General features: G+C 40.4%; 1 protein-coding gene across 9 annotated transcripts in view; it reads left to right on the plus strand.

Annotated features, from left to right (window-relative positions):
• vti1a (vesicle transport through interaction with t-SNAREs 1A) overlaps positions 1-15,107 on the plus strand; it is a 94,889-nt gene that overhangs the window by 9,824 nt on the left and 69,958 nt on the right. For 5 of the 9 annotated variants that reach the window (XM_029847459.1, XM_029847440.1, XM_029847449.1 and 2 more), the window contains exons 4-5: positions 6,817-6,894; positions 11,366-11,386. The exons of 1 other annotated variant lie outside the window; for it this stretch is intronic. In XM_029847459.1, the coding sequence (XP_029703319.1) occupies positions 6,817-6,894; positions 11,366-11,386 (99 nt within the window). The remainder of the gene's footprint in view (positions 1-6,816; positions 6,895-11,365; positions 11,387-15,107) is intronic. 3 more of the 9 variants (XM_029847476.1, XM_011621702.2, XM_003961187.3) reach the window with 1 other exon arrangement.

Consider the following 15,107-nt stretch of genomic DNA (forward strand, 5'->3'; position numbering starts at 1 on the left):
TCAGCAACCAACAGTTTTGCCTTTTCTCTGCTGTTTTTGAAGCCTGTAGTGGAATCTGGCTGTGGCCTTGATCACAATTACATTGTGGAAGATGAATTGCGTTGTGTTTTTTTCTTTTTTTTTCAATTATCCCACAGCTTGGCTGCCATTAGTGCATCAGCCCACTCCTGCAGCGAGACTAAACTCTTTTAGTTTTGTTCCCTTCATCACCATAGTCGCCTTGTTTGTACTGCATTGTCAAACTTTTTGGCGCATTTTTGTCTTTGTACGTATTTATTCACAAATGATCCATTTCACATTACAAAATGTCTGATTTAACCGCATTTATCAAATGGCCTCGTATTCCCAGTAGTGGCGAAATGTCTCGTCTATTGAAAATAATCACGAAATCAAATGCATCATTACTATTCGATGTTGTGTTACATTTTGAGTGTGTGGCAGTTAGTGTATGCATTTACACGGTTTCATTTTTCTGTATATATCAGGGCTTTAAATATGATTAAGTGCTGTGATTTCCTGCAGCCATGAGGTGACCATTTTTTTTATTCCCTCCTCATTTTTGTGTGGCTGTCATAAATTCCGGTACAAACTCTGCAAACTCCCAGGAAACCGGTAAGTATATCGAGAAGTTCAGGAGGTCACATGTTGGAAGGGCTTTAGAGGGGTCTTACTGGTCTCATCAGCATTTGAATGTGTTCTGGTTGTGAAATAACAAAGTACACATAAATATATAAAGATAATGATCTGGCTGAGTCCCTATATGTGATGCTGCATTCTCATGTTAATGAGTGGGCTATTCAGTACCAACAATGGTCACATTACACAAAAAGGCAGCGCACTAAAGAAGATAGTCTTCAGTGGACACGCACATGCTCAGCAGGGCCCGAATCCTCTTCCTTTTGTGTCTAGGATTTTTTTTTTTTTTTTATTACATTTTTCAATTTTAGATAACACTCCAAGAATAGACATCAAACAAAAATGAATCATAAATCGAGGTCAGGAGTGAAGCTCTTTCCAAAGCAGAAAAAGGGTTAAAAGTGAAGGTAGTCTTTAAAAAAGATGGGGCGACTGATAGGAGAGGAGCTCTTCTCAGCAGAGGGTTCACTGAACCATATGTAGGTAGCCACAGGCTAATGGGCCGGTTGGTCCCTGGCTTGCCAGGTATCCTGCAATGCACATCTCCTAACACCCCCTTTCTCCTCCACACACACACACCGTCTCTCCTCATCATCCTCCGACAACCACCCCTCCTACCTTCACTCTGTGAAAATCCCTCCTCCACTTTCCTCTAATCTCACCTTTTTCTCTGGTGCTGACCCGGGGAGGCCCACTTTATTCCCCACTGCACGCCAGAAGCCAGCGTTGTGATCGGAGCCCGAGCCCCTGTGCCGGTTCCCCCTCTCCTCTCCTTTCCTTTTGCCCTGGCTGCCCGTCTCCCCGACGGCTCTGCTCTATTGATTTACTCCTCCAACCAGCGCTGTCTGTCTCTGTTTTGCACCACCAGCACCTTGGTCCCTCATCTCTCTAACCCTACCTTCTTGCCCGTTTTCTTTCTCTCTCTTTCCCTGTCTTGCTCTTTCTTTTCATACTTCCTTTCTGTCCCCTCCTACACAACTCTGGTCTATGGCGGGGAAAAAAATCTGACAGAGAACACACGAGAAAGAGGAAAAGAGAGGTGGAAGGAACGGCTGTGGGAGGGGAAACGGGGCCTTTGATTTTTCATTAGAAGTGTCTCCATATTTTAATATGGGGTTTAATCGGGCCCCCATGCCTTAAAGAAATAACCAGTGAGAGATGATCCCTTGGCCTTCAAAAAGTATATGGCGCTTCTTCAATCAAAGCCCTCCTCGAATTTTGCTCTTTTGTTTGGAGTTCACTTGCGATCCTTCCCCCCACCTCTCTCTTCTCTCGCCGCCTCTCGGCCTTTTGCGGGTACAGTCGTTAGGCTTATTGACTGATCTCGGCTGTACTTAGCAATAGAAATGACTTTGACAGGAAAATACACCACAGGTATCACAGAGGTACAAGCATGAAAGGCCCCTCTATCAGAATAAAGTAGTCTTTCACCAGCAGCGAACTAGGTATTCCCCCTAGAGATAAAATCCTGTTTATTTGTGGTTTTAATATAAAACCGATGTAGTGGTTGGTTTTTTTAAATTTGATTCAACTAAAGGAAGTACTTTCTGACTAGACTACACATATCTGAACTGATACTTCATGCCCCTTATTAAAAAATGCTTGTATCTACATATCAATCCCCTTATCGATCAATCGCCGTTTTATTTGTTTTTCCCCCTTTTTAAAAAACACAAACAACCTTTTTTCCTGAGACTCCTTTAGATTTTTTTTTTTTTCTATGAAAGTAGAACACAATACTACATATGTAGAAGCCACCAAAGCACCAACCTGTGAGCTAATGAGAGGCCCCATGCTGTTATCTAAGGCTCTGGCTTCTATACCACTGCTGCACTTCTATTAGGGGAGAACACACACCGGGCTACCGCTCACATATGCAGCGCGTGTACATTCTCTAAAGGAGGTTTTCCCGGGGAACGCAGAGCTCAAGGAAGCCTCCGTGGTTCGTACTGTAGCCCGCGTGCACATAGAGTACACACAACAGTCAGCGGCGGAGGATTCGATGGCACCAAAGACCACAACGAAACAAAGGCACAATTGGCACCCTTCTGTGACAGTCCCAATTGTAGCTAGCTGCCTTTGTCTCGTAATATATCAAATACATTACAAAAGAACACTTACTTAATTGAACAACCTCGTCTGATTTTTATCTGGAAGTTGAAGACGACAACAATTTATGCGCGTGTTTTTCTTTGCCTTTGTGCCAGGTGCACGTGCCTGTGTGTGTTAGACCCCTGCCAAGTAGAGCTGCATTATTTAAGATGCTGTTGTGATACTTGTGCCTGCTTAAAGGTCTTGGCTTCCTTTTAACACCATGCCGCATCAGTCCACCTTTGCCCCCATTTGTGGGGGGGTGGGGGTGGTGGTGCTGCCACTGGTCTCCATCACCTGGGAACGGATCACTGCAGGGGGAGGAAAGGATGTGAAATAACCTTTGAATTTAGCTCAGAATTAACAGAACATGGACATTGATCTTACCTTATATAGAAAATTAATGCTTTTTTTTTTATATTTGAGCAAAGGGCTAACATCTAATATGATTACATAGAAGATTACATGGAACTGGACATGAGTGCTATGAGAAATGCTCAGGCACACTCCTGCTGGTGGAAAAGCCTGTAATGGAAGACAGTGTTCTAAATGGAATACAATTAATTACTCCTCATGCTATGCCACTAGCCGTGCATGCGAGGTGAAACGAAACAGCTTGGAAAAGTGGAGGAAGAAAGCCTCTGCACAGAAACCTCAGGGCCCCTTATTACACTCTGCCCCTGGGTACTTTTACTCTTTTTATTTCCCATATAATGAACTGTTTACGTTTTTTTCCCCCCAACTTTCCAGGCGCCACATAAATTTGCGCTTGTCCTTGTATCACTCGGCACTGGGCAAAAAGTGAGGAGGAGAGTTGGAGGGCATTATGATGCGTGTTTAAATTAAATTTTATTGAATTTTGATTATCGTGGCTCGTTTGATTGTGCTATGGGACTTCTGCTTTCCAAAACTGGTTAAGTTTCAACTGAAATTAGGGGGTGGGGTCATTGTTTTAAAATGCTGTGGAAAAATCTACAAATGATGGTTGTCCTTTGGAAAATCTATATGGATGCATGCTCGAATACTAGAAAGAAATTGCAAACAAGGAAAGATCCATCTATTTTCTCTAATTGAATAAATATAATTTGCAGCTCAGAGGATTATGCCAAACTGATTAGCATATCTGATATGAATTGTTATGCATGCATATGTAATTACATTTTGATGGGTAAAGAAGAATATCTTTTTTTCCCCCTTCTTCTTTCGCCATCCATGTCAACAGAGGTAATACGTGTGTTTTTGACAGGACACCAGCACCCCCATAGCTGCATTTGACGGGATGTGCAGAGTTTTAAAGGCAGGCCACTTTGCATAAAGTTAAGATGTACCTTTGTACTTCTCTTGTGTGCTTCCGGGAATAGAAGCAAATTCTCACCCAAGATTAAAAAAGCAACAAAAGACAGACCTTTCAAAAGGATTAAAAAAAGCTCCTTTTTTCTTTTCACAGCAACGAGGTATCTTCTGATACGGCTCATTCTTTTTTAGATTACAAAACCTGATTAGCCGGTTTTGTTTTAAGATGCGCTCCTCACATACCAGAACTGGAGCGAGAGACTTTTAGTATTATACCTTTATAGAACAGAAGAGTTTGCAGCTTCCATTATCCAATACATTTTCTGACCCATCCTGTTGTCACTCGTGAAGCAGACAATATTTCACAGTGGTCGTTGTTTAAAATCAAACGAGAAGGCGGTAATCAGTCAGCGATCTGTTCCAGAGAGGAAGCTGGAAAACTGAGTCGTTCCCTGTAAACACACGGGGAGTAGAGACATTTTAATTTCAGTAGCATTTTCTGTTCTTTAGGCTTTTCTTATATGTAGTGTACTCCTCGCAAGAACATTTTGTGGATTCATCTGTATCAGACAGCTGTTTACCAAAAAAGCCTGCCTGTGATGTGAAGGCAATGTTGGGTCTCAACATTCAAGCCAATCCTTCCCCTGCATCTCAATTACTGGTGAAGCTGCCTCTCCCCTTAAGTTGCGCTGAAGCTCTTTAAGATGAAATTCGATTTAAATGGAATATGTGGGTGTTTTCCTGGCAAACAAAGTGCGTGTGTGTCTTGCCTTGTGCACAAGCCCACGCGCCGCTTATTGTCTTTCTGATTTTGCTCAAATTTGAAATGTCTTTTATCATACCGATTATACTGCATTTACTATACTCCTATAAAGACCTTTTGAAAAAAAGTTTAAAAGAAATTTGTTGTATGTGATTATATTCCTATTCTTGAAATGGAGAAAACAGCTTTATGCTTTATAAAATGTGTGTAAGTTTCTGCAAATATCTCAAAAACCGCTGCAAATAAAGGTAGGTAACTACATTTTGACATGTCCGTTATTGATTTTATTCAAGTGTGTGGTAGCAACTTTTCTGATGAAATCAAATCAGCCATCGTGTCTGGTCACATGTTTGAGGGTTGGCTGAATTATCTTAAAAGCAGTTCCAGTACATTCTGACTAAATGCCCCTGTGTGTGTTAGTGTTGTGTCAGTGTTGCCGCTCCTCTCTTTGGCCCCACAGTCGGGGCTCTGCGGCCAGCTGAGGTCCCAGCGGTCCAGTATTGTTTGGGTGCACACTTTATCTAATGGGTTTTGTGGTTTGGGTCAATCAGGCCCAGTAATTACTCCAGAGAACTGTGGCCCTCGTGTCTTGTTAATAACCAAATCACATCAGCCATGACTTTCCACCGAGTGCTCCAGATTATGAGGTGAGACGTATAAAAAAAAAAAAAAACTCTTCTGGCACGATAGTGATTGGTTCCAAAGTTGTTTCAATCCAGAGTGTTGATATCATCACTCCCAGGGCTGGAATTGACTTTTACAAGTTTGATTTGTGATTTTTCTCATGGAAGGTTGCATCAAAGGACTCGCAATAGCTTCTCCATACTTTCACTGATAATAGAGAGACACTTGGAGAAGGATACCGCCATTGAGGAAAAAAAAGAGCCCCTGCTGGTAATTGTTTTTTTGTCCACTGAGTCTCTCCTTTGTTTTATTTATTAGGATTTTTTTTGAACCAGGTAAATGCAGAAATTATTTATTTTTTGCTTAGAAAACACATTATTTCATTCTTCCGATTCTGGTTTTGTGAGATTTTTGCCCGTCTCCCGCAGCCCACCTAGAAACTCTGTCAGGGTAGCGACGGAAAGTGAAGGAAGCTTAGTAAACACTTTCTCTGACTGCTGCTAGTGTGTATTTAGTTTAGAGGGCATGCCAAGAGGTTGTTTTTCCATGGGTTGGGCGTCTGTAAACAAGCGGTACAATGGAAGCCCACTCCTTGACAGTCGCAGGTGGCACATTCTGAAGTGTACTGTATGTGAAATGTGTGTGTGTCTTTTTTGGCATTCCCTCTTATTCCATCCTATTCGGAGAAAGGGAAAAGAGAGAGAGTGAAGATGTGTGTGCGCGTGTGTGCATTTGTGCATGTGTGCGTGCACACGAGAAAGAGGCAACCTCAAATCCGATGGGCCACCAATGGGTGATGAATTATTCCCTGTCTGAGCCTCAGCACTGGTGTTATCACAGAGCCTGCCACTGCACTAGGGTGACAGTGGTGACAGCCCCCAGAAAAGATTTAACTCTGACAAGTGATACTTCCTCATAATACATCTCCCTGGTCCTCTCTCCTGTCCCCCTGCTCCAAAGCCGCCCCATGCACACAGGATCAGTTTTTTTTTATCCCTCTACTTATATTTGTTTAAGTGGGCAAATGTGTGTGTCCCTGAGTGTGTGTCTGTGTCGAGGGCTCTTCCCTTGTTTGGCACAAGAGCACGAGGTGCATTAGATCAGCTCAGAAGTCATGGGCATAAACTCACCCATGCTTGTCATCACACACACACACACAAGCACACACACGCATGTGCACACGCCTGCAGAAAGAAACACTTTCACATTTGCTTGGATGTGACTTGTCACCGAGTTCCAATAGGGGGCTCTCGTGCTTAAGAAATGCCTGGTTTGTGTTTTTGTTCCTTTTTGTATTAACAGCTTTACTAAGACATATTTCCCCACTTGTTTTCTCTTTTTTGCTCTCTTCTGTTTCTCTGCTCTCTCTTCTTTTTTTGTCCCTCTTCCTCATCTTCCTCCCCCTGCAGAAAAGGTCACGTATTGCCTACAGTGATGAGGTGCGCAATGAGCTCCTGGGGGATGATGCCAGCTCCTCTGAGAACCAGGTGAGGTGCTAATCAGGGGAACCAAAAGACACCAGAGTGTGGGTGGCTGACTGGCCCCCAGGGTGAGTAGGTGGGCCCCTCATAGGGGCCACAGAGAGCTGAAAACACAGTATTGTCACCAAGTCATGCGGAAGGAACACTGTTTAATGCAAAGCTGGGCTGCAAGGGAAAGGGACCGGTATCTGGCTAAAGCCAGTCTGTGACACACACGCACACACACATACATCTAAACACTAATAAAATTCTTTCCTAAAACCCCGTTACCCCACTCCAACTGTCCCACAGCTGTTCTCCAGTCCGGTTGTGGACTTACCAATAATAGATCCCCCACCCTTCATTAAAATCCATGAGAATTTTCTATTTTTATACTTCAAGCAAAATTAACCTGCTCAGCATCAACGCTCCGAATAGAGAATGCTGGTTTTATTGATATTGTTGACAACTTAAAAAAAATCTCTCTCTTTATTTCTTCTTTGGAATTGATCTTTAAGCCCACAGACATTTTTTTTAAAAGCTTATTTCATTTCAATCCCTAATCAGAATTTTAAAATTCTGTCTATCTGGACAGTGTTGATCTGTTGTCTTGCAGCATATTTGCATTTTTTTTTTTTTTTAATGTTTAAATGATAACTGACATTTTGTTAGTTCAGTTGAATTAAAGGGGGGGGATAAAGAACAGTTTAAAAAAAACAACAATTTCCATTCATTGTCGGCAGTACCAACAAAAGATCCATTCACTGCAGTTATGGATCTGCTGATGTAAAGGAAAAACAATTATTTTCACTTGTGTTCTTAATCGGCCAAAATATGCCACACATTATTTAAGTCTTAAGTCGATTTGAATAGAATAAATCAGAACTGCATCAAAACAGCAGTACATCAACAGCTTTTTTTTACCATTTAAAATGCATTTAACTGTTTTTCACCTGTGCAGCTGCCACTCATGCAGCCACTCTCAACTGTGACCAAACGTCTTTTGACTAATTATATATTGCTTTCAGAATCTGCTGTCAACTCGGAAGGGTTACTGTGTCTCAAGGCACATGCAAATAAATACTTTGCATTTGTAAAGATACGCGCACACTCAAAAAGAAGAAAGACAAAGACGAATACTCAAATGCACATTTGCACATTTAGTCCCGTGGTGCTTTACGGGCATATATTTAGACGCTTCGCAGCTCAGAAAAAGCAAAATAAAGTTGTCAGCTCTTTAAAAAAAAAATCTTATTATCATTTCAATAATGACCTGTGAACCGCACATCTTAGAAACATATGTATTGTAAGCCTCAGTGTGTAATTGAAATGCATATTCCTGGCAAATTAGTGAGACGCTAAAGTGAGCGTGACATTTTATGCACAAGTTAGGAGAATGGCTGTCAGAAATGTCATAATTGAGACATAGTCGAGTTCCATCTGAGTCCTGTCAAAATAACTAAAAGTCAGGGCTGTATTCTTTTTTTCTTATATATTAAAATATAATTAAAAGGATTTTAGGAAATGTTCATAACATTACAATATCAATAATTTAAGCATGTCAAATAAAAAATAATATTGTGTCTCTCTGTTGTACATTTATATTCTCAATTTTTGAAATTGAAATTTTATTCCTTTAATTTAAAAATATCTTATTTTGCAATTTACTTAAATTATTTATTTGATAAATAAAAGCTGTTGATGCAAAAAATGTTGCCTTACCTCTATAAAAGAAGATTAATTTAAAAAAAGTCGATTTAAATATAATTAAATGTTAATAAAATATATTATCCAAAAAATTACATTCAGGTGTGTTTATGTTTCTAGCATCACTTGAATTTTGATGCTCTTAAACCAAAAAAACCCACAAGAATCTAGAAAGCAATGCGACCTAAATGTGTTTAAAATATACATATTAATTTCTTGACAAATTATTACTGAGTAATGTGACTATCTAAAACACTAAATCTTCAGAATTATTTTTGCTGGGGCAAAAGCGAATTAAATAGATGATATATAGTTTCTCTTTATCTCCCAGGTGCCATGTTTGCCTCATTTTCATTTTAAAACTTGTGGAGATAATGCCGGTCTTGGTCTTGCTGTGAGTGGAGTACTCAGAACTTCAGCTTTTTTTTTTTCCCTTCTTTTTTTTTTATCTTACGAGACGGCGGCGATAGGAGAGGAGAAAAGATGGTGGGGGCCGGGGCAAGTCGGTCAATTTAATTCCTGACGATCTAAAAGAGGTCAGGATCATTTCATATAGCCCTGGCTGAGCAGATCATTACCAGTCACAAATCTGTTGGTTACATGGCAAGGATTTATAGCTAAGTAAATAGGGGACCATCATAAGTTCTGAAAATGGCGTGTTGGCCCTGAGATAATGGCTAAAGGACGATTTAATAGAGTTCGGCATTTATTCGTTATCTGTATGCGGACAGAGACTGAATTGGCACTATCGCTCATTTTTTTAATAATGTCCTAGGCTACCATTGCACGTGTCTTCCCCCTGCATGCAACACACGTGCAAATGTTGCTACACACACATGCACGTAGAGGCAACACACAGATCAGCGAATGCGCACATTTTCCACACACAAACAATATGTGGAATAGTTTCGATTTCAGTCGCAGCAGAAGGCTTGGCCACAAGAGATTGCGCTGGTTTGAGCCGGCATGGACCAGATTTTACAGGCTACAAAGGAACCAGATTACCACTTGTATCGAATTCTGTATTGGATAAAAAAAAATAATCTTTTGTTTGGAAAAAAAACCCCACTCTGATTATCATAACAGAAAAATTGCAGCAGTGCGATTCTGAATGCTGGCTAGGACGACAAAAACACAGGGAGTAGTCGTAATTATAACCTTTACAATGTTCTGTATTTGCTGCTCTATATCTCTTGAGCGACGCGAGCATCCTCACTCGTGCTAAAGAATGGACGCAGAAGTAAACGAAAGGTAAACGGGAAGACGCGCACATGCCTTTCATATCGTTTTAACGAATCCCCCACGAGGGGCTGCAATCAGCCGTGCAGCACAAATATGCTGGAACAAGTTTTGTTTGGTACCCATTGACTGATGGACGGGTGGGGGGTGAGGGATTGAAGAATCTGCTGGGTGTTTTCGAGCCCCAAATAAGCACATTCACAGTGTCGTGTTAAACTTTGGCCTTTCCAATAATGCGTCCTTGGCGGGGAGCCGCTGCTTAAGTTTGAAAAGAGGGTTTCACTCTTAAGTGTGATCTTGTTGCTGCGTGTCGATATCTACCAAGAAAAGGGAGCTTCATCTGAAAAAGGGTATCTGATATTTACAAGGATTTGGAATTCTTGGAATCCTATTTTGATTGGGGAAAGACTGGAATTAAAAAAATGACATGATAAATTATGTGACAGAGTTTATGGTGCTTATATAAATATTTCTTTAATCTATATTTATTTTAATTCTAACCGGTGAAAATAGCTAATACTTGTGCCTTATTTTACAACTTGCTGGCCTTACAAGCATACTTTGTTTTTTTTAACATAAATTTAGAGAGTGAAGTTTAAAATATACCGCAAAGGCCACGCTGGACACGAAGATCCCTTAGGTTGGTTAAACTTTAATGTAGACTTAGAGATGTGGATTTAAAACCTCTGACAGGCTGGAAAATGAGAATTTTATTTTCTCTCCAATGGTGTTGCACCGCTACGATAATCCTTAATCCTCATCCAAAACACTCACCTACGGGAGGCAAGCATTTTCATCGCGATTAGGCATAATTAATGGGAAAATGGGATTGTTGGCTTCCCCCAAATGTCTGAATCATTATCAGAGATGTTAGATTTCCCAGGACAGGGAATAGTAAAAGCATTTCTTATTTACTCGACTTTAAATATGTTATTCTCTTTCATCAAAAATGTATAGCTATGCTAAGATTCATTTTTCATGATCTGTGGCTGTCCCAATAATCAGCTGCACTGTATGCATGCACAGTGGTAGCCTCACATGGTTTCCCATCAAAACAGTGTGCATCTTTACCATAAGCTATACATGAAATATTGACAGTGTCTCAGCGGTACAGTGGCTCAGCACTAAAGGGCATTCTTTCCGAGACAATTCCCAGCACCTAAACACTGTAGCTGTGAAGACCCTATTTTATCATTTCACTCTTTTTTTGCACCATATCCACTCTCGTGGTGCGAGTTTCTTGATAATGTTACTTGATAGCTTGATAGTGTGAATCCCGCGATCTTTTCCCTCTTTTTGTTTAATGTGACAGCATCAGGACTTGTTCTTTGTTTGTTAAAAAAAAGTCAGCCCGAGCTGTGTTTAGCGCTGTTTAATGTGTTTGCCTTCTGATTTCCAAGTGCGAAACATGCAAACGGATAAATCGTCAGGGTTAATTTTGCACCCAGCCACACGACTGATCTTCTGCCATGTTTTTTTTCCTTTCCTGCTTATCCTTATCTTTCCTTCACTCTCTCTTTCTTTCCTCTCTCTTTATGCACTCATGATGCAGTTGATAAAGTTACGAGAAGAGGTAAGTGCATCCCTGCTCTAGCATTTTAAATCTGCTTTCCCACTGAAATTTGAATTTGCCCTCAACTCTTCTGATGGAAATTAAAATCCTCTCATTTAGTCGCTTTTATTCGGCACGTCTGATTGCAGAGTGAACAGGTCAAGCTGAAGATAATACATTCACTGAAGGCTAGTTCCTTCAGTTACTCTTAACTTATTATCAAAATGGGATGATAAGATATTATTCTGATAATGCCTTTTTGAAAAGAAATATTGTGAAACAGGCTTAGCTTAGCTTTAGTTAGCAGCTTTGTGACATTAAAGAGAAAGATCTTACTTTTGAGATTACATTTTTTCGATTTACCATCCCTTAATTTACTTCATTGGGGCCATATTTATTGCAATCTGTCTTTTCAAATGAATTAAATAACATTTATCCTTTAAGTTATTCTGTATCGCTTTAGCATGCCATTAACTGCTGGATTAGCTTCAGCTATATAAATGTAATTATATCTACCATTAACGTAACTGTTGTTGATTGGAATGACTCCACAATTCATGTTTGTTTAATGTATTTCATTATTTATGTTATATAATGTGCAATTTATGGCAAAAAACTACTTGTGAGTCAGTAGAAAAGTTAATTAACATATCAGGAAGTACATCTTTCCATTTTACATTTGCATTACATGAAATATTGTTTTAGTTATGTAGATCAACTAAAATCATTGTTTGATTGATGCTCATCTGACAAGCTTACTAAATAAGCAATGGTAGGATTCTAAAATTGTATCACTTGTTTTGTCACAATTTAGAAACATTTCTATGTTTCCAAGACTCGCCAACACTCTTTAACTCCAGTATGTTGTCAGAAACTTTGTTGAGTTCACTTTTGAGTCAGCAGTATTGTTATCTACCAGTTAAAAGCATTGAAATGATAAATATATTTTGCCTTGGCAAAAGAAACCATCTCTCATGCAGCATCATAACATTAAAAACACTACATAGTTGGTTTACTTAGTGATGTATAAAATACTGTTGCAAGGAGACTACATAAAGCCATTCAGAATTTAAATTTGAAATGTTCTTTTGCATAAAAATTTGGATCCCATTAAATGGTTGTTTTTATTAATGCCAGCCCCCTTTTTGTTCACTCTACTAATCATGAATCTATAGGCATCTATAGAAAGATTACTGAAAGTGAATTTAGATCTATGTTCCAATCAAAGGCAGCCTAATCACAAGAATCACTCCTCTATATAAACTGGGACAATATCCAGACATTATTTTGTTGTTTATCTTAATTATTTATCACCTTATTCTTTATTCCTTTATTCCCCAATTTACATTCATTGTGCCTAAGTTTCTCCTCTTCCCATTCCCTCATAATCTGAGATTCAGAAGTCATCTTGAGTTACGGCACCAGATTTTGGAATGGCCCAGTCTCCGTTCAGCCTTGGCTGCTGTTCACCCTTCCACTCCTCCATTGCAGTTGTCTACCCCTCTGCTTTTCCTGCATTTAAATCAAAGGCTGGTATAGCTGATCCACACTTAAGCTTAGCTTTAAAAAAAAAACTATACTTTTTTCCTCGGCTGGAAAACATGTTTAAATATTTAGCACCCATATTCACAGCTGTTTGACACTTGTAATTCCTCATCTTACAAGTCCCAAACAAACGGCACAGAAGATCACACAGTCAGTCTGAATCACAGCTGTCATCATTATTCACTTTGACTCTCCCCCACCCTTATTGAAATAATAAGGAAATCATCTGAACTTTGGAAAATGGTGATAGTAACCGCTTGTGTTTGATATTGAAAAAAGGCAAGAGAGCGAAAGAAGAGGGGAGAGATTTCTTTTGAGCTGCAGCTGCATTGTTCTGGGGCTCCCTGTTAATAACTTACAACTGAAGACTGTTTCCTGACGCAAAAAAGCACAACAGAAAAACACCATTTTCCTGGTTCCTAAGAAGATCTTTGTTCAAAATGTAGGTGTCAGATGAAAAGGCATACATGCATAAGCAGAAATGGTGGGGTTTGAGGGGCACCGGTGCACGAGGAGATGCACAATATTTACCATATATTATATTTAAATCCGCTCCTTGAACATTTCTTGGGAGGATCAGATTTGATTAAGTCAAGATCGGTTCAGCTGGTTTCTCTATGGTGGATTGGTGGTAGATCTGAGGCATAGAAATGATCTCTCAGCCTTAACTCTGAAGATCTTCATTGAGATGTTTCGTTTTAATTGTCCATCTCTCTTTAATTATTTTCTATGCTGCCGTCCTGCCCATGGCTTGTGGGGTGTATAATTACAGTTGTCATAATGTGCGATTATTTTATTCTTATTTCCCGAACTCTCCCCCTTTACTTCACGTTCTGTCAAGCTCACACTGCATTATACTAATGATCATACACGCATGCGGCGCCACCGCCACCACCACCACCAGCAGCACCCCAGCATCCCCACCTCACCCTCCCCTTCCCCTCCTCCCTGGCCCTAAAAGAAGGCAGAACAAGGGAGAGGAAAGAGAGGGAGAGGGAGAGCGAAATGGGGAAGGGAAAGCTTTGAAGTGGCTTTCCATCGCAGTGAGTCTGCCGGCCGTCTCCCCGAGACGTGTCACCTTTGCCGAGAGGGAATAGGAAAATCACGTTTCGAATGGTAATGATAACATACTAATCACTTGAGCTCTTTGAAGAACCCGCTACTCTGCGCTACTCTGTCAGTATCCCCGGCTGCCTCCTGCTCCCAGGCACACAGACGGTGCAGCCGTGGCCTAGGTGTATTAGCTTAAGAATTGCATGTCAATACGTCCCCTCTGATCCACAGGGGCTCATTATAACCCAGGCTCCATAGCCAGTTTCTCCTGCATGCACACGGCTACCACCTCTTCCGGTGCCACCTCCACTTCCGCCTCCCATGCCAAAATCTCCCACTGCTCACCGCACCGCAAACATGCCGTCCCTCTCTGCGGTCCCATTTTGCCACCCACCCAGCCAGCTGTTTCTCCATCCCTCCATCCTCCGCCTGCCCTTACTTTTAACCATTAAAAAAAATATCTGCGCGATTTTAAATGACATGTGTCAGTCGTGTGAAGCAAAAGGAGGCATCAGAAAGAAGAGTTCACAGGGATTTTTCTCCTCCCTGCTCCTTTCCCATCCCTCTTATTGTCAAACTTTGAAAAGTGTGTCGTTGACTTTTTTCTTCTTCTCCCCCTTCACATATTTCATCTCCTCTGAGTGATTAGCTGGTACACATTTTGACAGCTGAACTAAAACCAGAAATTCCACTCCTCTTCCTGTCCTCTTTGCTCATGTGATGGGCATAAACCCTTCACAGAGCGGCGGTTGTCATCCGTCTGGTTGTTTGTGAGTGTCAAACATGGTACGGCTGATCAGTTTCTTACCATATATTAGTCAACAACATTGGAATAAACTTTTTTTTTTATTCCAGTTAATATTTGTGTGCTGTGTACACAAAATAACTAAATGGCTTAGATTCTGTAATCAGCCAATAGTTTGAAACTATATACAGTATTTGTTCTCTTCACAGCAGGCTACAAGTTCCACAGACCCAACAAATGACTTGAAAGCATTGATGATATGACATTTTTTTCCCTGACAATATTAAGAATTCATGAATGGCATTTTCTTGATCATATCAATAGTTTTATACTGTGCAGTCCAATAGATATCTTGTAAAAATGTGCATTATTATCAAGTGGCATTGATTTGACAGAATG

This window comes from Takifugu rubripes, chromosome 1 (genome assembly GCF_901000725.2).
Source record: "Takifugu rubripes chromosome 1, fTakRub1.2, whole genome shotgun sequence".
Classification (NCBI taxonomy): Eukaryota; Metazoa; Chordata; class Actinopteri; order Tetraodontiformes; family Tetraodontidae; genus Takifugu; species Takifugu rubripes.